This window comes from Dermacentor albipictus, chromosome 1 (genome assembly GCF_038994185.2).
Source record: "Dermacentor albipictus isolate Rhodes 1998 colony chromosome 1, USDA_Dalb.pri_finalv2, whole genome shotgun sequence".
In the NCBI taxonomy this organism is placed as follows: Eukaryota; Metazoa; Arthropoda; class Arachnida; order Ixodida; family Ixodidae; genus Dermacentor; species Dermacentor albipictus.
In genome coordinates, this window is record NC_091821.1 from 489899549 (window position 1) to 489925059 (window position 25511).

General features: G+C 48.7%; 1 protein-coding gene across 1 annotated transcript in view; it reads left to right on the plus strand.

Annotated features, from left to right (window-relative positions):
• The window catches only part of LOC135912879 (endothelin-converting enzyme 2-like), a 219294-nt gene that overhangs the window by 12750 nt on the left and 181033 nt on the right, over window positions 1-25511 (plus strand). Inside the window, exons 4-7 of the mRNA XM_065445457.1 lie at window positions 3801-4134; window positions 9953-10014; window positions 10986-11037; window positions 11148-11236. Coding sequence (XP_065301529.1) covers window positions 3801-4134; window positions 9953-10014; window positions 10986-11037; window positions 11148-11236 — 537 coding nt within the window. The remainder of the gene's footprint in view (window positions 1-3800; window positions 4135-9952; window positions 10015-10985; window positions 11038-11147; window positions 11237-25511) is intronic.

Sequence of the window (25511 nt, forward strand, 5' to 3'; positions counted from 1 at the left end):
CACTATTATTCTCCGCGAATAATTATTCTCCACCTCGGGTAAAAGTATACAAATACCTTGGTATATGCATAAACGAAGAGAATAGATACACGGAAACACAGTAAAAAAAACAATACCAGTAAAGGGGAAGAGAAATGCAGCCACAATGAAGCAGAGAGCACTATTGGGATACAATAGGTACGAGGTGCGCCGGGGTATGTAGAAAGGTGTAATGGTTCCAGGACTTATTTTTGCAAGTTCGGTTGTTTGCTTGAAATCAGGGGTACACTGAGGACTCGACTGGAACCAAAAGTCAGTGAGACGCCTCGCATTGGGCACTCAAGAGAAGACTACAAATGAACCTGTGCAGGATGATATGGGCTGGACTAGTTTTGAAGTAGGGAAGCTACCTGTAAAATTAATTATGAAGAACGACTGAGGAATAAGAAGACAATAAATGGGCTAGGAGAATGTTGAGGTATCTGTACAGGAAAAACATTCATTCACAGTGAAGGAAAAGAACTAGAAAGCTTACCAGCATGTATGCGGCCTGTAGGGTGAACAGCACAGCAACAACGAACGTCAAGCGGAAAGTCAGACAGCCTGAAATAGTATCATGGGTGGCAGCAATGGAAAAGAAACCTGCCATGAGTAACTACTTAAGAGGAAAAAGCGAAATTAGGAAAGAAACAATTCATCATCGCTCAAAGGGAAGCTCAATACTTTTCTAAGCGAGATTAGGATGCCTTAAAACATGCGCCTATAAAGCGAGATATAAGAAGCAAGAACAAGCATGTGGTTGCTGCGGTAAAGCTAGGAAAACGATGGAGCATGTTGTATTGGAATGTGAAGATGTCTGACCAGCGGTCGATTTAGGGGCCTCTGGCCTCCCTGAAGCCCTTGGGTTCAGCGAGAGCAGGAGAAAAGCAAGCATGTGCGCAATAGCAATTAGTAAGAGGTGATTGGAAGATTTGTGGAAGAAAAGTAGGGGAAACGACAAAAAACGGAGACGTACAAAAGCAAAGTTCACAATGGGGGGTCAGAAAATTTGGTTATGGGAGTCTATCGTGTTTTGTTTTCGTTTTTTTTTTGTCTTTTTGAGCCTAGGCCGGACATTAGGCAGCATAATAGCAAGAGTTTGGTGGCGCAACTCCCCGACCCGTTCCAATGTTGACCCTCATAACGCCCATCCATTCACCCATTCTAAAAGAAACAAGGTCAACGTACAAAAAGAGCACTTGCGAATAGAACATTTCACCTAACCCAACATGTTCCCCGCCCCCTAAAAAAAGGAAAACGAAAGCTTCGATGAAACAAAGGCGCAGCAAAACTAAAAATTCGCAACCGGCTATACGGTATGAAGACGGAAACATTTCCGGAAGAGACGATACGCTGCGGTACATGATATACGTTATTAGGGATAAATACGGTGCAAAACAAGGCATAGTTCAGATTTAAACAGATCCAGCACCAACAGAGGAGCCCTAGAGGTCAAAATTTAGCATCGAGAACGTTTACCGGAAAAAAAGATGATGAAAATGACCCTAATAACATGGCCGCAGGACCCAATGAAATCCAAATACAGCTGATCATAAAACCCCGGTTTTATGATTACCAGGGCACTGCTGACTAACCCTATACAGCAAGTGATTGGAACGTAGAATAGTCCGGTTGAATGGCGCGAAAACAAGATGAAGCTCGCCTACAAAGACAAAGGTGGTCAGGATAGGACGAGCTTACATAGGCCAGTTACAGTAACGTTGGTTAAATATAGAATGGAAATGGAAGCCATGAAATTAGAACTGCTGAAGTGGGTGGGAAAAAATGATGTACTGAGGGAACTACAGAATAGGTTCAAACCACGAAGATGCTTTGATGATAATGTGTTTCTTGTAACTCCGCGCATAGGGACTTCAGTAGTTCGGAATAGGTCTTTATGGATTGAATTTCTAGACATTAAGGACTTCGACAGCGTAGGCAGGGAATTTTTATGTGACAGTCTCAACCACGAAAAAATACATGGCGTGTTCGTGGAGCTGCTAAAGGACATATATAGAGACAACCCAGCACAAATTGTATCGGAAGGCCGAAGATCTAATGAAGTGGTTGATATTCACCAAAGGCTTGAGAAATGTTGTCGTCTGTCTCAATTGCTGTTGACACTTTATCTTAATGGCGTAGAAAAACGGCTCAAAAACAGTCAATTAGAGCTTGATTTATCACACGTGCGTAATGGATAAATGGGGCAACAGAATGTCCCCGGACTAATGCACCGGACGACATAATGCAACTATGGGGCGATGCTGCTACTACGGGGCGATGCAAGCGAGGTACCGACACTTGCGAATATGTGTAGAAACGCAGCTACAAATCTAGCCCTTAAGTTTAGCACACAGAATTCGCGAGTTGGGATCTTTAAAGCAGAGAAGACCAATCACGTGCTGTCAAGTCAATGACAAATCATGCCCATAGTCAAGCAATGTAAGTACCTCGTCGGGTACGTAAATGCAGGAAACTTACTCTAGCAACCACTAAAATCATCTGAAAATTAAGGGGGAGCGGAATGCAGCAATAATCAAAAATAGAGTGCCTTGGGGTCATAATAAATATTAAGTGGTGCATGGAATCTGGAAACGAGTAATGGTGTCAGCGCTAACATCGCTAAAGGCCAATCTGTGCTTAAAATGGAACATCTTGTCAAGGTTGAAGTTAACCAATGATCGATCGGTCGGCTGGCCTTATGAGCCTACGGCAAAACCACATATGCGGCAGTGCAGGATGGCACATGTTCGGCCTTGTTTGCAGTCAGATAAGCACAGAAAAAAATTAGTCTTTAATGAATACTCAGGAACATGTATCAAAATAAATGGGCGGCTCAAGGGCAGAAGTATCGGTACGCGAAAAGCGTGGGCGTATAATGGAGGAAGAAGTCAAGGAAGTTGGAAACCATGTGCAGGGTAATAGAAAGTGTAATTACACAACCAGAGTCATCAGAAAGTAAGTGAGAGAAGCAGAGGCAGTTAATTCGATGCAGTGACTGGGAACAGAAACAGACCATAGACATTTGCAAGAGTGAGCAGAAAGCAATTAGAAGGAAAAATCTGTACGATAACACGAAGGGAAGTGCCTTGCTATTTCAAGTTCGATCGGGTTGCCTAAGGACAAAAACATACCGGAGCAAGTATTCCCAACTAGATTAGGCATGTGTAAGCTACAGCAAAAATATGGAGACTATTAGGCAAGTGCTGATGGAATGCGAACGTATTCACCCGGTGAGCCCCTTAGATAGCCTACACGTTCAAGAATCGCTTGGTTTAAAAGTGGGCAGAAACATCAGACCAGTGAGCAGTCGAGACAATCAAGATACGTTTAGAGTATTGGCGGGACAAAAAGCAGGGAACATATTGATACGAACGGATCCGTTACAGGCAAAGATATCGGTACAAGGTAGATAGAAAAGTTCTTGAGAAAAAAGATTAAGTAGATGTATACAAAAATCCTGGGATGAAATGCATGTACAGCATACTTGGTTAAATCAAGCAGGCTAGGTAACTAGTTCTGTCGGCCCCGTTTCAAAGGGGATGCTTATAAATCAGCACCATCATCATACTGGTATACTCTGGTAAACGATTTGGTCTTGCCACTTAATGGTGATGGTGGTAGCTAAAGGACATATCAAGCTCCTTTTCTACACACATAACGGCGATAATTTTTTAATGTGTACCTACATAATGGGACCACCTATTTTCTAGACTGCCTTGCGTCATGTCCACCACGTCGACGCACCTAATACCAATAACGCGGTGACTGCGGCTGCGCAGGGAAGCGGCCTGCGAAGCGTTGTGGCTCCGAGAGTGGCTCGTCTCGTCATGGCACAGAAAAAGGCAGAAGACGAAAATGCCGAAATCCCTGCACAAGAGCTGCATGAGTTTGGCCACCCGGTCGATAAGAAAGCAAGGTCTGATCGCACGCGTTCTCCCTTCGTGATGCCTTCGGAGACGTCGCCCGTGGCGTCATCTGGGGCGTCAACTGAGACGTTACCTCGCCGACGGTCACGGTCACTGGAAGACCTGTCAGACGACATACAAGAGATCGTGCCCGATTACGCGACGAAGTCTCAGGCTCGCACGACTGTCAAGGTGGAGTCCGTTGGCGGTGCGTGTTTATTCGCATGAACCGGCCGTTAAAACATCGGCTCCCGGTGCTACACGGCGGTTTAATTAGTAATCGCTTATTGTTGCGTACTCATTGGTGGCATATAGTTTTCCGCTGGTGTAAACCATAACTTAAAGTACAAGTAACAAATGTCATGAATTTGGGGACAAGTGCTTACATCTTGCCTGAAATACAGCAATGAAGTCTTTCGGCAAACGCCCGATACAGCTGTGTGAGCAGTGGCTGAGACGACGACTTTGCAGTATTACAAACTACTCAAGAGGGAGGAGGGTGCGTATGATTTCGCCTTCTAGTTCTGCAGCTCTTTAGCTAATTGCTCAGCTTCATTACTGTTGAATAGTCCTGAAGAGGGCATGTGTGTCTGAAGATATAGTGACCTTAGGGTAAGAACTCGCACAGCGCTACACAGGAACGGCACACGGAAGGCTACAGCTTATATGTACACTGGCCGTAAAGAACAATAATCACTTTACAAGCCGTGCCTGGTAAGCTGAATACGCGCTGGAAAGGTATCATAGCTAAAGGAAAAAAACTGCACTGCAGGATAGTTAATCTGCGTTTCACTCTCTGTAATGTTGAAAGCCAGATCCTGAACAGGGGCATAGCGTTACTTTTTGAGATTACACAGGATTCCCTGGATGTTTCTATAGATGTAGCCGAACCGTGTCAATCTACTGCTAAGCAGTCAGTTTTCCAGATGTACTGTCAAGCGGCTTGTTTTTGTTTTTTTTCTTAAGAACCTAGCTGCCAGTTCGCGGTTGGAAATAATAGCAGTTGATTGATAAGCGGGTGCTTTTTCATATTGAGGCTCTGCTTTGCTAAGGGCCTTTTACTGGCTAATAGCACAGATATCTGGTAGCTTTTCTGAATGCGAAGAAAAAAGATAAATAAAACAATAAAGCTTTAGTTGCAGTAGGTGTGATGTTGATGATGGTATTCGCAGTCGACTTTGATGCATGTTGTGACACTCTTCAACACCCCTTTACGATGGCACTGGCTCTCTGTGACAACTCTCGAGGAAAGTTGCGAAGCAATTACACCTTCTTGGGTCTAAAAAACTGCAGATGGGTGCATAAAAGCATCTCCACCGACTCGCACTGAAATCGAGAGTACCTCTCTTTAAATCTGGTATTTTATGCGTGAAGAAATTTTCTCCTTTTAAGAAAACGTTGTTGCCAGCACAGACCTAGTGCACGAGCAGTGAACCCCTTGGACATGTCCTGTCGATTTTAGCGCTTGGATTACGTTGTGGCTTTTGTTGAAGGCGGTATTTCACGTTCACGAATCACTTTTTATATCAAATGTTCGATTTAGTGTAACTGCCCCAGCTCACACTTGTGCTGCTCGGATGACTTGAAGCAGTGCGTGTTTACTGAGCTTATGATTAGAAAAGAAGGAACTAGAACCGGTAACGGACCTCTGAATGGTGAGGCTTCAGCCAAGTCTTCCAGGTAACGTCAAGCGAATTTCCACGCTTGGCGCAGCAACAATTAAGGGTGCGACGGTTGGCTTTCGCGACCTATTGCACGAAGCAGTATTAAATCATAAATATAAACTAGCATTGCAAGAAATTAGGGCGCACACATGATGTGGACAAAACATACATGATTTCTCATCATACCATTCCAACTAGCCCCAAACCCAAGCCTTAATAAAGCTTCAAGTCAGCGATGAAGTCAAAAGTCCTGAGCGCGTAGCATTGACAACGATAGAAATAAATAGACCAATACGCGAAGAAAGGCTCGCATTGTTTTGTATACATAGCCACTTGTGATCGAGATTCGGTTGCTAACAACACAAACGGGATGTAATGAGTCCAAAGATATGGATGAACTGAGTTCGCCCGATGACCATGACTGTGCTTACAACGGACGATCGTGGTTTACACAAAATCAGTGAATATGGCCGCCAAACGTTCTAGCTTCGCTGCCTGTCTCCAGTATGTCCAGAGAGTCCAACATTGTGCACTCTTTCCACAGTTGGCTACCGCAGGCCAATTTCACGCGTGAAAATTAAACAGTGCACATGGTGCTCGCTTTTAAAGTGTAGGAATGAGTTTCATGGCCGTCTCTACGTCAAAAACATAGTTATTCTTCAAAGAGGGTGCATAGGGTTCAAAGGTTACGTTCAATGGTGCCACAGTAGAAGTGCATTAAGAGCGGCTCAACAATCATTTGGCAGATGGTATTATGCTAGCATTTCGTGGATCCAGAGCTTGGCGTAGCTCGTCTATTGTGCATAAACGACGTAAAACCTTTACGAAGGTTGCAAAAGGAATAGCGTTTTACAGCGCATCTATTAGGGCCCGTCCCTGCGGCGAGCGTTGACGTCGGCGTAGCCGAGTGAACGAGCACAGTGAAGAATGAAGGAGCAAACGCGGAGCAGCGGGGGATGAAAGACGCGAGGAGGAAAGCGGAGGAAGAAGGTATAGCGAAATCATGAGAAGGAAAGTGTAGTGCGGCGACGATGGCTACAAGATGGCGCCAGATAGCACGCGCCGTCTTGGAGGTCTGTTTGCGGCGACTGCTGTGAGTCGCGCCCACGCGTCACTGATGCGCTGCTTCTCGCGATCTCCATGTTAGCGAGACCGTCGCGCCACGCTTGTCGCAGTTTGCAACGTGCAGCACGAAATAGCCTTTCCGGCCAATATATCGCGAAATGAAAACACGTATGGAGCTGTGCTCAAATTTTTGCACTAGGCTGTATTGTAATCGTTGGCTAATTTTTTAGTACGCGAATTGTTCTCCTTTAAACTTCCGGACTAGTGCCCACATCTAGAAGCAGCTTGTTACGGTCCTTATAAAAAAGAAAAGTAAGAACTACCATGATATCGCCTCTGTAAGACTCATGCACGAGTGATACTCACCTTTTTATTTATTAATAAGTTATTAATTTTTTTTTATTTTCCTAATGTAGACTCAATGCATTCCGGTATGGAGCGTAACTGCTGCATAAGTGTTTTGGTGCACAAAAACAAAAAAGTCGCTGTTTCGTCCGAAAGCCGAAGCATTACTGCGACAGCAAATTATTAGATATAGCCATACGAAGTAAGGTTAGCAGTTTTATCGACCATATAAACTGCTACAAGCACTCGCTTACTAAGCAATTTATCAAGCACGGTTTCACACGCGCACGGGCAAACGTGAACACATCTCACTCGGTAACCGTGGACACTCGCTGTCAGAGACTGGCGTGTTGAAGAGCGGCTGCAGCGTTGAGCGTATTGACCTCCGTGCTGTCTCTCACTTCAGCGCGAACTAAGTGGCGAGAACACAGCGCACACGAAGCTATCAGCCCTCGGCGTACCTGCACTCTGTCCCCATCGCAGGTCGCTTTCAAGATAGGGCGCGCGCGGCCGCGCTCAGCCGTACCATACGCAGCCGCCGCAAAAGTAGAACCCCCCCCCCCCCCCCAACTGGAGGCTTGCGCGTGACCGAAGACCGCGTGTTTCGTGCCTGCCTTCATCCCGGGCGCCCACGCGATAGAGCCACCATCCTAGGTTCACACTAGCACGCTTTCACTCTGAACACACAGTATACGGCGTGCGGCCACGATATTATCGCACTTGGACTTTACACAGTACATCACAGTGACGACGACGACGGAAATACACTTGCATTGTCCATATAATTGCCATCACAGCAAACACTTCTGAACAAAAAAGCTTTACAGGGTACTTTACTTTAAGGAGTGATCATGATGCAGTGACATGCATCTAGAAAGCTGAACTCAGTCATCTTTGCCAGTGACGTTTCGTTCTAGAAATATATCACGTAATGCAGGTAATCGTAGAAATGCACGCAATGGTGGTCAACCATGCCACTTAAGGTGTTTCTTTATTTCTGCGATGATACTCAGAGGTCGGTACTAGTTTGTTACAAGTCCTGACGCACGGGTCTGAATCAATTCTAGGCTCCTGTCCCACGCCTTTGCATACGGGTCACAAACTATGCGAGAATGGCGAAGAAGGAGCGGTGTGTTGGCCAAAGAAGTGTGTTAAAAGCCTAAAGCTTGATATTTTTCGGGATAAAATTGAAGACTCGACCGGCCTTAGAGTTTATAGCGCTCATGTAGATGTGCCAGGTAAGGTCCGATGAAAAACGCTGTGCGTAAATCGTGTGGTTAACTTTTGGACTTCTTCCGTTATGCAAGAAAACTCTCAGTAGTTTACTCGCAGTTCTGTCAGCTAGTAAAACGAATATATTCGCATTTTGAAATGTTTAACGTCATGAGCCATTGCTCACACCGCAAACAGACTTGATTGAAATCGTTTTACAAAGCTATTATATCTCAATAGTACTTAATTTCTCGGTATACGTTGCAATCATCTGCGTACAGCCTCTTTAATTACGATAGCATCATCGTCAACATCGTTACGATAAACCAGAAAAAAAAACGTGGGCCCAGCATCGATCCACAGCGGAACGCCGGAAGAAAGTTAAATGCCTGATGATCTAGTGGCGGTGCTGTGTGATCTAGAACCCCTTATTTACGGTCATCGTTAGTTAAAGGAAATTGATCACTAGCCCATTACTAGACTAGTAACAGACTCGCAGGGCTTCTATACCACACGAAAATGCTGAGATTTCGCTGTTGCGAAAAGGTTGCTTCATCTCAAGCAGTCTCATACATGTGGAATAGATGGAGCAAGGAATGTCTGTCAATCTGTCAGTCATTCCAGTTCTAGTTTCAGGATATCTTAAAGCTGGTGAGGGAGCTTCTGTGTAAGATTCAAGCGTCATGACGTCTTTGTAAGGCGGAACAGTTCGCATGAGTAGCACGCCCATGCTGCTCTTTTTAGCACCTGCGCATGAATTTGTGCCAAACCAAACCACTTGTAGTACATCGAGCACCTAACAAAAACACAGAGCATTTTTGCTGAAGCTTCCGTACGGCTCGGTATTACGCCAACCAGCACACCTTACCCTATTGAGCTTTCGTCTTCCTACCTGACTTGCGCTGCGCGCTTTGAGGGGTAGCATATAATATAATGAACATTTATTATTCCTCTCGCGCACTTGTTTCTAGAAGTGCGAGCATCCGGTCGAGGCAGTATCGAGGGCACTATTAGCGTCCACCACGAATTCGTTCAGAGAAGTTCAACGCGGATACAGTCTCGTGTTATTGCTTGTTTGGTTTTCTTCCTCCAGCACATGCTTTTGTATTTAAGAACACGATCTTTGTTCTTTAGTTGCACAAGAAGAGCCAGAAATGTTCAGTAAGCCGAAAACAACTTCTCGCAAACGGCTTATCTTACACAAAGAACAAGGAGCCAAATAACACACAGGTGGAATTACCTGTTGTTTTGTATTGTTCCTTGTGAAACAATAATAATGTAGGAAATGGAAATAATGTGGACGATATCAATTGGCTCTTCTGGGATCCGAATCGGACAGCTACTAATTGATACCCCCCCCCCCCCCCGTCTATCCTCTTGAGTATTTTGCATGTGTAAATCATCTAGCCATATGGATGGATGGATGTTATGAGCGTCCCCTTTGGGACGGGGCGGTGGGTTGCGCCACAAAGAGTGTTAGCCAGCACCACCCGCGGTCATGGCCGTTGAAGTGTAACATCCATGTAACTGCATGGGTCACGCGGTACGCGTGATCTTAGCAGCAGACTGTCAATAGACCGTCATATGCTATTTAAAAACATCAAGGCTTGCAGTCTAAGAAGTATTTAGTGCCGGTCTTCAATCTAACGTATTCTTAGTTTCAATTAGAAAATGCACATTTAGGCTTTTGTTTAAATGTAGCCTTTTGTAACACAAAATAATTGTTATTGTAATCTTCAGCGCCCCAACCTCGACAAGCTACTGACGACGCTCATGTTTCTTCGTCATCTGAAGACTCGCTGGTAAGCCCACTTAATTTGTAAATCAGGGGAACAGTCGATGATTTTTTTTAATAATGTTCTGTGTTCCTTGTGCGTTGATGCATAAAACGATATGTAATTATTGTGTGTAGCCTCTAAGGTGCATCTAAGTGCACAAAATTCTTCTGCTATAATCGGACATGAACTTATCCAGAGTACGTTCTTTCAATACGGAGTCTTGTATTTTACGCTGACACATTTGAATGACATCGTACTTTTCGACAGTGCCAAAACAGAGTTTTGAATTTTGGCCGCGTATACCGCGAACGCACTAAGCATCTTTAGGCGTGAAATTGTTGTGTGCCGGAGGCATAATATCAGAGCTCCGCCATGCGCACACTGTGGAAGAAAGAATTGTCGTGTGTTTTATAGCTCTGACATCTGTGTGACATGTGCTCGATCCCACAATTACCCAATTTATCAGTCGCCACCATGGTGTTGACGCTTTGCTACGCCACAATGGGCTCAGTCATATGAGATGGGCAAGCCGCCATTAATAGGAATTTATTGGCAAAGGTTTCTGGTGCTGGAGGCGAATTTCGGAAAAGGGAGTATATTAATAACAATTCGGTTGACCTCGTGTGAACCCAATGATCTAGGCAACACGTAATTGTCCCTTTACCTGAAAATTTCTGGTCGGTTGCACCATTTGACACTTTTCACTTACGTACTAACGTGTTTTTGAATACACGTTGGCACATTATGCCATTCTATCAGACTGAAATGCTAGGACGCCTTTAATTTATTCTTCTTCTGAAGATACATTCGCTAAATATCTGTCCTGTCTTCTCCCAGTGTTTGCGTTCCAATGTTTGCCCAACAACCATTCCGTCTGCCGCAAGAGAAAAAAAGAAGAAAATATTTGATCTCAATTTAAAGTAATGTTGTTTTGGGAAGCGCGTATGTAGCACACATTGGTTTAAAGCTGTCCATTTGCGTTTTTACCCCAACAGAACTCAGAACCTGATATCATGACTGAGCCGGCTGCTACCTCTGGTGAACCTGGTACGGCCTTATCCATGCGGAGTAGCATGTCGGCGGCTATAAATCCGCTGCTATAATTATCTGCATTTTATTAAGGTGCATTCTTTCTGTGTGTGTGTGTGTTCATACAGGAGCTTCGGCACCGGAGTCCGCAGACGATACGACCAGAGCCGGAGATTTGTTAACACCCACAGGACCTGATGAGATAACCGGTGATGAGGTAAACACTAATGTTCTTCAATACCCGTCTTGGCACGAACATGCCCTTCGATGTTGTGGGGTCTAAAACATGCTCTTGGGACAAAGGAATGACAACGCAGTAGTGCAAACAATTACAACGGCATTTATTGCACTTTTCGTACACTAATTCCTGCTAGCCTAATTACTACCCATAGTGCATGCCGAGTGAGTGAGTGAGTGAGTGAGTGAGTGAGTGAGTGAGTGAGTGAGTGAGTGAGTGAGTGAGTGAGTGAGTGAGTGAGTGAGTGAGTGAGTGAGTGAGTGAGTGAGTGAGTGAGTGAGTGAGTGAGTGAGTGAGTGAGTGAGTGAGTGAGTGAGTGAGTGAGTGAGTGAGTGAGTGAGTGAGTGAGTGAGTGAGTGAGTGAGTGAGTGAGTGAGTGAGTGAGTGAGTGAGTGAGTGAGTGAATAAACTTTTATTTGGTCCAGCAAAGCGCGATAAAACGCGCACCTGGCTAATCCCACGACGGGACTGACAGATCTAGTCTGCCGGCCCGATCGTGGGCGCGCTGGACGGCCAGGATTTGATCCTCAAAGACGGGACTTCGCAGGAGGGCGTCCCACTCTTCCTTGGTGTAGTGCATGCCGATGGGCGCGCGACAAATCGAGGAAGCTCCGACTCACCGCGGCCAGCCATCGAGCGAATATGTTCGTCCCATGCGGGACAGCAGCGCCTAACCATTCGCGTGTACAGTTCCGCAAAGGGTGCGCGAGCTCGCGAAGCGTCCGCGCCGCTGCCCGATGGCAAACTAGAGATGCACTTCTAGAGTACGGTTGAGTGGGACGGGCGGCAGGGATGGCACATGCTTCGCAGTGAGCTGCGCCACGACGAAAAATACCGTGGCGGCGCTGCGATCAAAGTGGATTGGGCCGCACCGAGGTCGCGCCGTTGGAAACTGCTGGCGATACTTCTCGGAAGGGTCATTCGTACTACCTCGCGCGCTGGCACCAGCGTTCAGGCAGCTGAAGTGGGGTTTATAATTGCGTATGACATGTATTTATGCCTCGGGAATTGATACCCTTCTTTCTCTTTTTTTATTTTGTTTTATTTTATTTTAACCCGCTCGGTGATTACGCGTGCATTGCGGTCGCAGTGTCGGCTTTCATTCTACTGCGTTATTGCACGGCTCCCTTAGGAGAACAAATATTTTCTTGTTCTTCAAACAGCATGTTCCTCTCGTGTGTATTTTTCCGCATACAGTTTGCCATCAGTAGTTTTTGCAAAAGGCAGACGGAAAAGTGTATCTAAAACTCCCGCTTGCCGCTCCAAACAAATAGAGCATATCTGGCGACCTGTACACAGATTTACAGGAAGTATTACTTTAGAAAAAGAAAGACAAAACTCTAACGCAACATTCCATTCATGTTTCCACCTCCCTCGCGTAATAGAATGCGGAGTAATTGGTACGGGTTCTTATATTGCGGTTGGACCTCGGGCGCCGAAAACAGTTTTCGGTAGCCATAATATATGCTAATTTATGGCCCATAAGCCATGTGAAACATTTTATCCAGCAAACAAAATAAAAGAAAGCCGCGTCGTAGACTAATTCGTGGCTACATAGTGGATATGGCGTTGCGCTGCTAAACTGGAGCTCACTAATTCGGAATTCCATGGAAACAAAATGAAAAAAAACACACGTGTATTTCTGTTTAGGTAAACGTTAACGAACCCCAGGTGGTGAGAACTGAACAGGTGGCCTCATGATCACATCACCAGACGGAAAACGCCAGAATGTGTTCGATAATATTGCTACGGAGTACTATTTCCTATGATGAAGAGCCGAGCAGTAAGAAGACGACGACGACGATTGGAAGCTAGCGCGGGCCATTGCCTCTTGGCCAACTGCGCCATATTGTCTTGTAAATATACTTGTAAATAGCTTTTCGTCGGCGTCTTCCTACGTAACATATCTGGTGGAGGTGGACGTTCCCTGTACCTCGTCACGGGCGTGAGATCGAGGCCGCCTATCCGGCTGCCTTCGACTCCAGCCCCACCAACGCACCTGCAGACACGGTTTCCCTGATCCAGGCAGTTGTCCACCAGGAGTTCGCCAACATGGGTATTCACACCATCTGCTCGGCCCATCGCCCTGATACCCACCCGGCTTCTTTGATTCCACCCCGTTCCGCACCTTCTTACCCACCACGTTTCCGCAACCCCTCTGAATGGCGCACTGCAGACAACAAGCCAATTTATTTTTACTGCCATCGTATTGGGCCCATTTCTCGGCACTGTCGCAGTTGCTGGAGTTCCCTCAACCAGTCTACATATACTGCCTACTCTCGCCCCCCAGGTGGCCTTTCTGGTCCCTATGCTGCCCGCTCAGATAATGCCGCCACCGATTCTCCAGCGCCGAACCGCCCCTATTCTCGTTCGCCTTCGCCCCAACGACAACAATCTCGCTCCCCCCAGCCCCGTCGCTCCTATTCGCCGACTCCCTTCGGACGCCGCTTCCAGCCGGAAAACTAGACGATGCAGCGCCTCGAGGTGACGCTGCATTGCTCCCTACGCCGCCAAATCTGAACCTTCTTGACGTGCAAGTCGACGGTGTTCCTGTATCTGCTCTCATAGACACTGGGGCTCATTTGTCGGTAATGAGAGCTGAACTGCGTAACCGGCTGAGGAAAATAATCACGCCCGCCACGACGCCTGTTGTCCGTGTCGCCGATGGCGGAAGAGCCCCTGTAATTGATATGTGTGCCACCCGCGTCTCCTTCGCCGATCGCTCCACTACCGTGCTATTCACAGTCATCGCTCACTGTCCCCACGACATCATCCTCGGCTTAGACTTCCTCTCCGCACATTCTGCTCTCATCGATTGCTCCGCGAGTACTCTCCGCCTCGACCTGCCTGTTCTGGATCCTGCTGAACCACACCCCAGTCGCCTCAGTTCCGCCGACTTCGTTCGCTTGCCACCTTCGGCACTGACCTACGTTGACCTAGTGTAATCCCCACCAGTCCCCGACGGTCACTACATCGCGGCTCCTATGCAAGACGTCCTCCTTACACACGGGATCACAGCACCTCATACAGTTTTACCTATCACGGCGAATTGCGTCTGCCTGCCAGTGGTCAACTTTGGCTTGACGACACAAGTGCTGCCACGCGGGATGTATCTGGCCCAGCTTGCTCATTCGAGGATCACTCAGTAGCATCCATTGCAGTAGACGGCACTTCATCCGATACTCTTCTACCATCGCAGTCGGCAAATTGTACCATCGCTGACTTACAAAAAATGATTGCGCCCGACTTGTTGTCCGAGCACGCTCGTGAACTCTACCGCGTTCTGTTTTCCTACAAAGATATTTTTGACTTTAACGATCGTCCTTTGGCCCAAACAGAAGCTGTTAAACATCGCTTTAATACCGGCGATGCCCCTCCTATTCATCGCTGCCCGTATCGAGTATCATCCGCTGAGCGTCAAGTTATTCACACCGAAGTTCGCAAAATGCTTGCCAAGAACATTATTGAACCGTCATGTAGTCCATGCGCGTCACCTGTTGTGCTGGTAAAAAAGAAGGATGGCTCATGGCGCTTTTGTGTGGATTATGGGCACCTTAACAGGGTTACCAAAAAGCACGTCTATCCCCTACCTCGGATTGATTACGCCCTTGACTGCCTCCACGGTGCTCGATATTTGTCCTCTATTCACCTTCACTCCGGCTACTGGCAGATTGCCGTGGACGATCTCGACCACGAGAAGACTGCTTTTGTAACACGCGACGGTCTTTATCAACTCAAAGTGATGCCTTTCGGTCTATGTAATGCTCCTGCCACTTTTTAACGCATGATGGACTCCCTCTTTCACGGTTTCAAATGGTCCACTTGCCTGTGCTACTTGGACGACGTTATAGTATTCTCCCCAACATTCGCTACGCACCTCGAGCGCCTCTCAGCAGTCCTGGATGTTTTTCGGCGACCCGGTCTCCAACTCAACGCATCGAAGTGCCAATTCGGCCGTCGCCAGATTACCGTCCTTCGACATCTCGTTGACGCGAACGGAGTGCAACCGGACCCAGGCAAGATCCATGCTGTTACGCACATCCCTCTTCCAAACTGTGTCAAGGGTGTGCGCAGCTTCATCAGCCTTTGCTCGTACTTCCGCCGTTTCGTGGAAAATTTCGCGGCCATCGCATGACCACTAACCGAGCTTTTGAAAAAAGACGCCCCTTTCCAGTGGGCCGGTAGCGAGGCCTCTGCATTCTCGCTTCTAATCGACCTTCTCACAACGCCTCCCGTTCTGGCCCATTTCGATCCTTCTGCGCCTACCGAAGTCCGTACTGATGCCAGCGGTCACGGAATTGGCGCAGTACTGGCACAACGCCAGCGTGGCCACGACCGTGTTATCGCTTACGCCAGCAGGCTCCTCTCACCCGCGGAGCGCAACTATTCCATCACTGAGCGTGAGTGACTGGCCCTAGTTTGGGCGGTTGCGAAGTTCCGCCCATACTTATATGGCCGACAATTTTCCGTTATCACAAACCATCACGCGCTTTGCTGGTTATGCTCATTGAAAGACCCTGCAGGAAGACTTGGTCGCTGGGCCTTACGCCTCCAAGAATATTCGTTCTCTGTCACCTACAAATCTGGCCGACTACAGAAGGACGCTGACTGCCTGTCTCGCTACCCGGTAGACGAACCTGACGACACTGACAGTAGTACCGCCGACGGCATTTTCTCTGTGTCTGCCTTCGCTAACATCGCCGATGAGCAGTACCGAGACCTATCGCTGCGAGTACTCATCGAGCATCTGCGCTCTACACCTACCGACGCATCCGTTCGCCGATATGCCCTCCAGGGCGGCATTCTGTACCGAAGGAACTTCCTCCCCGATGGCCCTGATCTTCTTCTTGTCGTGCCAAAACACCTACGACAGACTGTGCTCTTTGAGATGCATGACGCACCCACTGCAGGACATCTTGGGGTAACCCGCACGTACGACCGCGTCCGCCGCCGCTTCTTTGGCCTGGTCTCGCTCGCTCCGTCCGACGCTATGTTGCTGCCTGTGATCCCTGCCAGCGTCGGAAAAAACCTCGGGTGCTACCTTCCGGTCATCTCCAGCCGATCACCGTCCCTGCGGAACCGTCCTTTCGTGTTGGATTAGACCTCCTCGGTCCCTTTCCCACGTCCTCCTCTGGGAGCAAATGGGTAGCCGTCGCAACTGATTACGCCACCCGATACACTATCACCCGGGCTCTCCCTACCAGTTGCGCCACTGACGTCGCGGACTTTCTCTTGCATGGCATTATGTTTGTGCATGACACCCCGCGACAGCTGCTTACTGACCGTGGTCGTAACTTCCTCTCGAAAGTTATCGCCGACATTGTGCGTTCCTGCTCTATTCAACACAAGCTGACTACCTCATACCATCCTCAAACCAATGGCCTGACAGAGCGGTTAAACCATACTCTTACCGACATGCTGTCCAAGTACGTTTCGAAGGACCACCACGACTGGGCGTTGCCCTTCCTTACGTCACATATGCTTATAATTCTTCCCGGCACGACACCGCCGGATTTTCTCCATTTTATCTACTGTACGGTCGCGAACCGACCTTGCCCCTTGACACGGTACTTCCTCCTGCTGCGACCTCAACAACCGAGTATGGGCGCTCGCCAACCATGCACGTCAGCTTGCCCGTGCTCGACTGACGGACTCGCAAACCACGCAGCAGCGTCAACGCCCGCCACCGTCATGTACAGTTTTCGCCTGGTGCACTCGTGCTCCTGTGGTCGCCCTCTCGTCACGTCGGACTTTCCGAAAAGCTCCTTTCGCGTTACACAGGGCCCTACCGCGTGCTGCGCCAGGTGACGCCTGTGACGTACGAAATTGCTCCTGCCAGCTCAACCTCGTCATCTACTCTGGCATCTAGTGATGTCGTGCACGTCAGTAGGCTCAAGACCTACTACACTGCTTCAGAGTTCGGCCTTTAGTCACTCCGGGACGGCTCTTTTGCCGCCGGGGGTAGTGTTACGGGATAGTATTTCCAATGATGAAGAGCAGAGCAGTAAGAAGACGACGACGACGATTGGAAGCTAGCACGGGCTGTTGCCTCTTGGCCAACTGCACCATATTGTCTTGTAAATAAACAGTAAAAGCTCGTTAATTCGAACCGCAAGGGGAAGCCGCTTCAGTTCGAATTAACGAAAGTTCGAACTGAGTGAAGTGAAGGAGGGCAACAGTACACTGCGATTTGGAAGCAGTAGGGCATGTCAGGAATTTGGCGTGTCAGAAAGTGATGGCGTGTGCCGCGGGCACACGCCATCTTCAAGTCGAAGCTCTGGGTCCGACTGTGCCACACCACCGATGTCCGCCGAAACGAACGTTAGCCGAGGCTTAACACCATCCCAATGAATCGCGACCGCCGATACCTATTAAGCTGAAAACAGAGGTGCACAACCGATGAAGACTGCCGAGACAAAGACGCTGAACATGTGAAGGTGGCGAAGGCCCTGATTCGTTGGTTCTTGATTGCAAGCGCAGCTGCGACGTACTTGATTCGCTGTGTTTTGGCGCTTGCCGTGCCATCTCCGCACAACATTAGCAGCTGTACAAGATTTGCAAAGCCTCCGAGATTCGCAACGGGCAAGAAGTCTCCGAGGTTACGCAGAACGGAGATACGGCAGCCGCCGCTGCCTTCTGGCTGACCCCGCGTCGGCTCGATTTTTGTTCGATTTTGCCTTCTCTCGCCCTTCTGTCCGTTTCGGAGGCAATACAGCCTTGTGTGTAGGCAGTAGGCGCGTTTCTCTGGCCGTGAGCCAGGCGAGCGTAGTTCGAATTATCCGTGAGGGAACCTTCTCGCGTTCGAATTAACGGACTTTTTTATACATAGACTTCTATGGAGCTTGGCCGGACCCAATCGTACAGTTTGAATTATCCATAAATTCTAATTATTGAAGTTCGAATTAACGAGCTTTCACTGTACTTGTAAATAGCTTTCGTCGGTGTCTTCCTACGTAACAAATCAATAATAAAAAATTAAAAATGTAAGGAGCTGCGTCTTTCGGCTTTTTTCTAGTGATGTAAACGAAAGAAATTATTCTAGAGTATGATGTCCGAGACAAACATGTTACGCTTATCATATATTTCATATCCAAATGTGACACCGTTCCCAACTGTACGTCTGCTAAACTAAGCAACTTCTGTATTATAAACGACTGCTTTCGACTATACGGTGCGCTACTTAAGGGCAATAATGAAGCAATTAAAGAAATGGCGTGACCCGCATACACGTATAGAGATATTTCTAGATCTGCTGTGTTCTTTGAACAACATAACTCGGATACCACATTGCGTACCCAGTTTTAATGGGTTGCACATAGGGCGAGACTGTGGAGGAGGAATAAACTTTATTAGTTGAAATGAGCCGATGGTAAAATCGTCCGAGGTGGGCGGCGTCCCTATTCCAGGATGCCGTGGGCCTGAGCTGATGGCTTGGCCCTGCTCACAAGGCGATGCTGGTCTTCAGGGCTCGAGCCTGTCAGCTGGGCCTCCCACTGCTCGACGGTCGGTCCGGTGATGGGCGGTGTCGATGGGTTTTGCTGACATTCCCATACCATGTGGTAGAGGGTATTGGGCGTAGAGCAGAAGGCGCATTTGTGAATGCAGCTCGTAGGATACATGGCGTGTAGCAGGGTGCCGTGCGGGAATGTGTCGGTCTGTAGTCTTCGGAAGTTCACCGCCTCTTCTCTTGTCAGCTGGGGATGCGGGGTTGGATAGATCCTTCTACCCAGTTTGTGGTGGCTCAGGATATCGGCGTATCTTTTCGGGACGTTATCTTGTTGGTCTACCGGTGCTCGTGAACCTGGTGGGATAGCCCGGAGAATGTGATCTCGGGCAGCGGCATTAGACGCTACATTACCCACCAGGGACTCGTGTCCCGGGTCCCAGACAATGTACACTTCTGGAAAATTGCCTTGTTTTTCGAGGATGCTCAGGGCTTGTTTGGAAATGGGGCCCTTTTAGTAATTTATACATGCTGTTTGTGAGTCGGTGATGATTCTGATTAGATCTTCCCCTCACTGGCCCGTAGTGGCCGCCAGGGCTATCGCCGTTTCTTCCGCGCAGTCAATGTCTGGAATGCTTACCGAGGCCGCTGCTACCTTTGTCCTTGGCCGTTGATCACGCTGATAGCGTGGGCCGCTCTGTTCTTGTACTTTGCGGCGTCGGTGTATCGGACTTCTCCTTGTTTTGGTACTTCGTAGGCCTTACGTAGAGCTTTCACTCTCGCTCGCCTCCTTTCTCTGTGGTATTCAGGGTGCATGTTTCTCGGGATGCTGGCCACCGTGATCTTCTCCCTCAGGGGTAGAGGAACCCGCTGTTTTGTGGACTCATATTCGACTGGTAGCCCAGTCTTATTAGCGTGTCCCTACCCGTGCTGGTGAGCTTGAGTCGCTCTATCTGGCTCGTCTTGTGGGCCTCTACTAGTTCCTCCCAAGTATTGTGGATGCCCAGGCTGAGTAGCTTCTCCGTCGACGTCGTCGGTGGAAGCCTCAGTGCCAGCTTGTAGGTCCTTCGTATTAGGTTGTTCAATTTGTCTCTCTCGCTGTTCTTGAGACCCAGGTACGGGGTGCCGTAAGTAACTCTGCTGATTATCAGGGCTTGTATTAATCTGATGGTGTACTGCTCTTTCAGAGCGTGCTTTTTGTTTGTCACTCTTCGCACCAAGTGCGCGACTTGGGTAACTGTCGCTTGCAGTTTTTTTAATGTTGGCGAGACCGGCACCGTCCTTCTGGAGAGTGAGGCCCAGAATACAGAGTGTGTCCACCTTGGGTATGTTGACTCCATTTAGTGTCAACGTTGGGTCAGGTGTCTCCTGCGGAGGCCGCCCTCTTGTCCCCTTTTTGAGGATCAGGAGCTCCGACTTTTCCGGCGCGCACGAAAGACCGCAGCGGTGTAGCTATGCTCGGTCCTGTGGATGGCTTCCTGCAGGGCATCTTGTTGTTCGCCCGCCGATCGCGTGCACGTCCACATGGTCAGGTGGTCTGCATACATTGCGTGACGAATACCCCTGATATCCTCCAAGAGGTTCGGCAATCCCCTCATCGCTATATTGAAGCACACCGGGGAGATCACCGACCCCAGGGGGTTCCTTTCTGCGGTATTTGGAACTTCTCGGTCCAGAGATTCCCCAGGCCTATGGTCGCCGTTCTACCCGTCAGGAAGTCCCGGACGTAGTTGTATGTCCGCCGTCCACAGTTGGTGTGTTGTAGGCTGTTTAGCACTGCTTCGTGTGAAACGTTGTCGAAGGCTCCCTTCACGTCGAGTGCCAGGATGGCACTCTTGTGGAATGGGCTGAGGCCGTTGATAACTTCTTCTTTAAGCTGAAGTAGAATGTTCTGGGTGGAGAGGTTAGGCCGGAAACCGAACATAGTGTTCGGCAGGTGCCCACCTTCTTCCAGATAGGGCGAGAGACGATTGTGGACCATGTGCTCGAAGAGTTTTCCCGCGCATGACGTGAGAGAGATCGCACGCAGGTTCTGTAGGTTGATGGGCTTGCCGAGTTTCGGGATCATCGTTACGTCCGCGTGCTTCCACGAAGCCGGTATACTGCCGGTCCCCAAGCTTTCATTGATATACTTGAGTACACTCTCCATCGCCCCGTCGTCCAGGTTAAGGAGGGTCTTGTTGTTAATTTTATCCCTGCCGGGCATCGTGTTTCTTGTGAGATTTCTTAAGGCTGCCAGAATCTCCGACTTGGTGAAAGGTTGGTCTAAATCCGAATTTGGTTTCCCCTCGTACTCCGGGTGAATGACTGGCTGCGTCATCCGTTGTTGCTCGTCTCCGATGTATTTCCCGGTGATGGCTTCGAGCGCTTCTTCTTCGGTTCCCTGGAAGCTGTTTATAACCCCCGTATTCAGAAATGCGTCTTAACTTGAAGCTTATGCTCGACTTGATATGAATGACGTCTTATGCGAACGCACCGAAGACGCTCATTGCGTTTCTTTTGGTGCGTTGACGACAGGCTTCGTTTAAATCAAGTCAAGCATGGGCTTCGAATGATGATGCATTTCTGAATACGGGGGTAAGTCTCTGTATGTGTTGCCCCATGACAGTTTTTGATTCCGTCTTCGCCAGAAGTGTCTTTAGAATGGCCCAGGTCTTTCGGTTGCTGAGGGTTCCCTGTAACTGGTCGCACACTTGATTCCAGTTCTGACCTCCGAGTTTTTCAGCATACTCCTCTGCCTGCTGCGCGATTGCGGCAATGCGGAACTTGAGTTTGCGGTTTCTCTTCTGCTTCTACCATCTCTTCAAAAGTCCTCACCTGGCCTCCCAGAGGTGAAGTAGGTGTGGGTCGACTTCGGGATTGTCCGCCATGAGTTGGATGGTCTTTGTGTACTTGGTAACCAAGTCCATCACGTTCTTTGTCCACTCCTCGATGTCCTCTAGGCTTCTGGGGTGTTCATCTTTCCGAAAACCAGGCCAGTCCATAATACCATCCAGTCTGATTTCGCTCTGGATGATATGATGGTCGCTGCTCAGAGTCTCGTCCAGTCTCGACCACTCGATTTGCCTTAAGCCCGTGGAGAAGGTCAGGTCTGGACTGGTGTCTCTGGAGACACTGTTGCCGATTCTAGTTGGTATTAGAGGATTGGTCCAGAACGTCAGGTGGTGGTGCTGTGCCACGTTGTGCACGTCCGTACCCTTCTTTTTGGTTGATCGGTAGCCCCAAGCCACGTGTGGAGCGTTAAAGTCACCCACCACGAGAAGTATTTGACCGTTGGTGAATTTCTTCACTTCTCTCAGGAACTCGTCCAAGTCCTTTAGTGTGTCGCGCAGAGGACTGTATACATTCAGGATGTAGAAGCCCTGCACGGTTTTCATGGGAGGAACCAGCTCAATCAGAGTGTGTTCGATTCTGTGGTTGACTTGGTGTTACTGAGTCGTGTAGTGCTTCTTGATGAGGACGGTGGTCCGGGTCCTTCCTTGGGCAATGTGCGTTTTGTAGCCGCGCATCGTAATATTATTTGTTTCAGTTTCTTGAAACGCGATGACGTCACGTTGATGTAGGGTGCATAGGTGAAGTAAATTTTGCCGTTTCCGATTTATTCCTCTGCAATTCCACTGCCAAATTTTGAGGGTTTTGGTCGCTTCTTTCTTCTTTGCTATCTTATTCGCCATCTTGGCTTCCCAGAGTCTCGTTCATCTGGGCTTCTCTGATGGGGTATTTTGGCTTTTTCCTTGCCTGCTCTTTTTCCCTTTCTAGGATAGAGATGCGTTGGCTGAGCACGTTGCCACCTGGGTGATCTCCTGGCGGAGCGTTTGTACGGCTGCTTGGACGGTGGCTGCCACAGATTTGCTTATGGTGCCGACGGCCTGAGCCAGTTCAGATTGGAACTCATTTCTCAGTTCGGCCTTGTCTTCGGTTCGGGCCTTGTGCATCTTGCACTCTATTCCCGATTCTAGGTCCTCTATCGGGGGAGTATGTTCCCTCGGCGGCGTTGGTGTTGTGGTCGGTTTCTGCTGTTTTTGCAATTGGTCAATGAGATGTTGGAGCTTCCTCTCCAGCGCTTGTTCCCTGGCCTGAGCTCTTCTGTCCCGTTCCTCCTGACGACATTCTTGCTCTTCTAGACGCTTCATGAACACTTCATTCCGCTTCATCAGGTCGGCGTTTAGCCTTCTGAGGGAGGAGATGGTTTCTTCGTATCTCGAATTTCGCTCTTGTGTCGGCAGTGACGGAAATGGGTCTGTTGTCGACTTGGAATTGGCTATCACTTCCGCCCAGCTGATCTTCTGCTGTTCTTGCTGTGGCTTCCTTGTTCCATATTGCGAGAAGCTTCAACTTGTCTCCCTTGTTATAGGTGGTTGTCGGCCACTTGATTTACTTCTCTCCCTCACGTACAAGGGTGGGGGTCTTGGCTTGAGCCTTTTCTCGCACTCCTTGCTTGCCGTCTCGTGAGGTAGTCCACATAGTTTGCACTGCAACTGGCAATCATGATCTGCTTGTGGGTTCTGCACCCCGCACCGGTTGCAGATATGTTCGTCTGGGTTGGGGCATACGTCCTGCCGGTGGCAGATTTCTCAGCAGGCCTTGCAATACTGTACCGATCTGTGGTATGGGCGGCAACGTGTGTACGGGCCGGCCACCTTTACATAGAAAGGGATGTGCGGAACTTCGAAGGTGATAACTGCTGAGGTGGATTTGCTGAGCATCCCCGCATGCAGGATGCCACAGTTGTTGGCTGCCAGTAGTTCCGCAAGTCGTTTCTCCGTCGTACACGCAGTGATAACGTGCACGACTCCACGTAATGTTCCTGGGAGCGGTTTGATGTACGGCGTCATCTCGTATGTGGCCGCTCCAAGTTCGATGCTGCTGATGGAACCGAGCTTCAGTGCGTAGTCCTCGTCTGCAGTGCTGGCAATTATCAGATTCTGCTTCCACTGCGTTTGGATGGTTACGTTCGCGCAAAATTCTTTGAAAGGGGAACCACTTGCCCTTGCAAGTCCTTCGGTGATCTTCTCGTCCGGCCAGCTGGACAGTTTCATGCCGGTTTCATGACAGTTTCATGCAGCGGCGGCGTCACGAGTCGCGGCGTTGGCTTGCCGTTGGTTCGGCTTCCCTGATATTGCTGCCGTTGGTGGTTGCTGTTGGCTTGCATGCTTGCTTCCACTCTCGGGTTGCTCCTCGCGTTCAGTCCTCCTTGCTGGTTCTGGGGCTTTCTTTGCTTTCCTCCCTCTTGTATGCGGTCCTCGTTCGGCGCCTTCTTGTTTTTTCTTGCCTTGATTGCTTGGAACCATGGGCCAGCTTGACTCAGCGTCTTGCCGCTGTTCTCACCGAATTCCATGTTGCTCTGGACCGCTGTGGAGTCTTGGCTATTGTTCTCTATGTCCATTTCCTGAGCACTGCCATTCGTTTCCCCTGCCATTCTCGGTGCTCGCGATGCCACGTGGGCCCACTCCTGGGGCGCGTGCGGCGTTCGGAGAACGGGGTTCGAATATGTCGAGGTGCTCGTTGCTCGGTGTGTCAAGGTAAACAAATCCACTCACCACGGTAATTCTGGCGACTTTCGATGCCGATTGCCTTGTCGAGCTCAACGACACAAAATCGTGAAGTTTGGTTAAGGTTAACAGCAATAACTCGCGATAAAAGCAGCAGCTCATGCGAAGCGCATCCGCTACGCTCTGCCCCCCGGTGGCTTTTTTTCGGGGTGAGACTGTGAAAAAACATTTTTCCTTGCCTGAATCAAGTTAGCAGATTTGCAGGCTGCCTCAAAATGGAGCGTTTACATTGAATCTCGACTTAGAACTTGTTCAGGAGAGCCTATTAGCACTCGTACGTTAATTCTCTCAGGAATTGGTGCGCCTCTGCGAAATTAAGGGTCACGACTGCCCAGCCGCACAATAATTTGGAATAAGAGTCCTCATTTGCATCGGCCCCTCACTTTCGACCCTTCAAAAGTGCTGTTATGCATTACATTCGAACGGAGACGGCTATTCGATAATTTTACAGGTTAACATAGGTTAAGCAGGGCGAAATCGTGTCAGCGTCCCAGCAGCGTTTCAGGCCAGATGTGTCAAAACTGGTAATGGATGATGGATGATGGTTTGATGCATTGCGCCCTATGCCTTTCCGAGTCTTGCCGTGGAATGTGCCGACGCATGCGCCGTACAGCCTGGGGACGGAATCGTTGTCGCCACGTTCATCACGGAACTTCAAATAGAGACGTTGAAAATTTTATGATCCACGCATTTGGGTGAATCCTCCCGGTGGACTCCAATCCCATCGTCATTGTGGTTGACTTTAACGTCGATGTGTCTCGCCCCGAAGGAAAGTGGTTCTTAGAGGCTCGGTCTTTAACGTTACACCAAGACCGATTTCTCCGTGGCGCGCCATCAGTCACGCATAAATCTAACGTTCGCTACGAACATATCCAGTGTCGTCACAGAGCCTGTGGTCGTCTATCATAGCGACCATAAAGCCATAGTTATTGTGTTCAACGTACTTATTCGTGTTATATTGTTTTATTGATTTATGTTATTATCTTTATACTTACATACAGCTGCGCTGGTCATCCACCTTCACAGAGTGGAAGGGCTCTGAGTTTTTCATAGTGAATTCTGAAGTAGAATACGATCTGAATAGCAAATACAATTCGATTAGGCTGTATCTTTCTACCTCATTTCGGCTGCTGTCACGTTGAAGGAGATCGCCAGGCGAGCCACGGAGACTACACTGGTAAGGCATTCCCAGGCTTCCGGATCCACTCTGAGTACATATGTTATATATGTTCCCTCACACTGTTGTTCATATTAACGT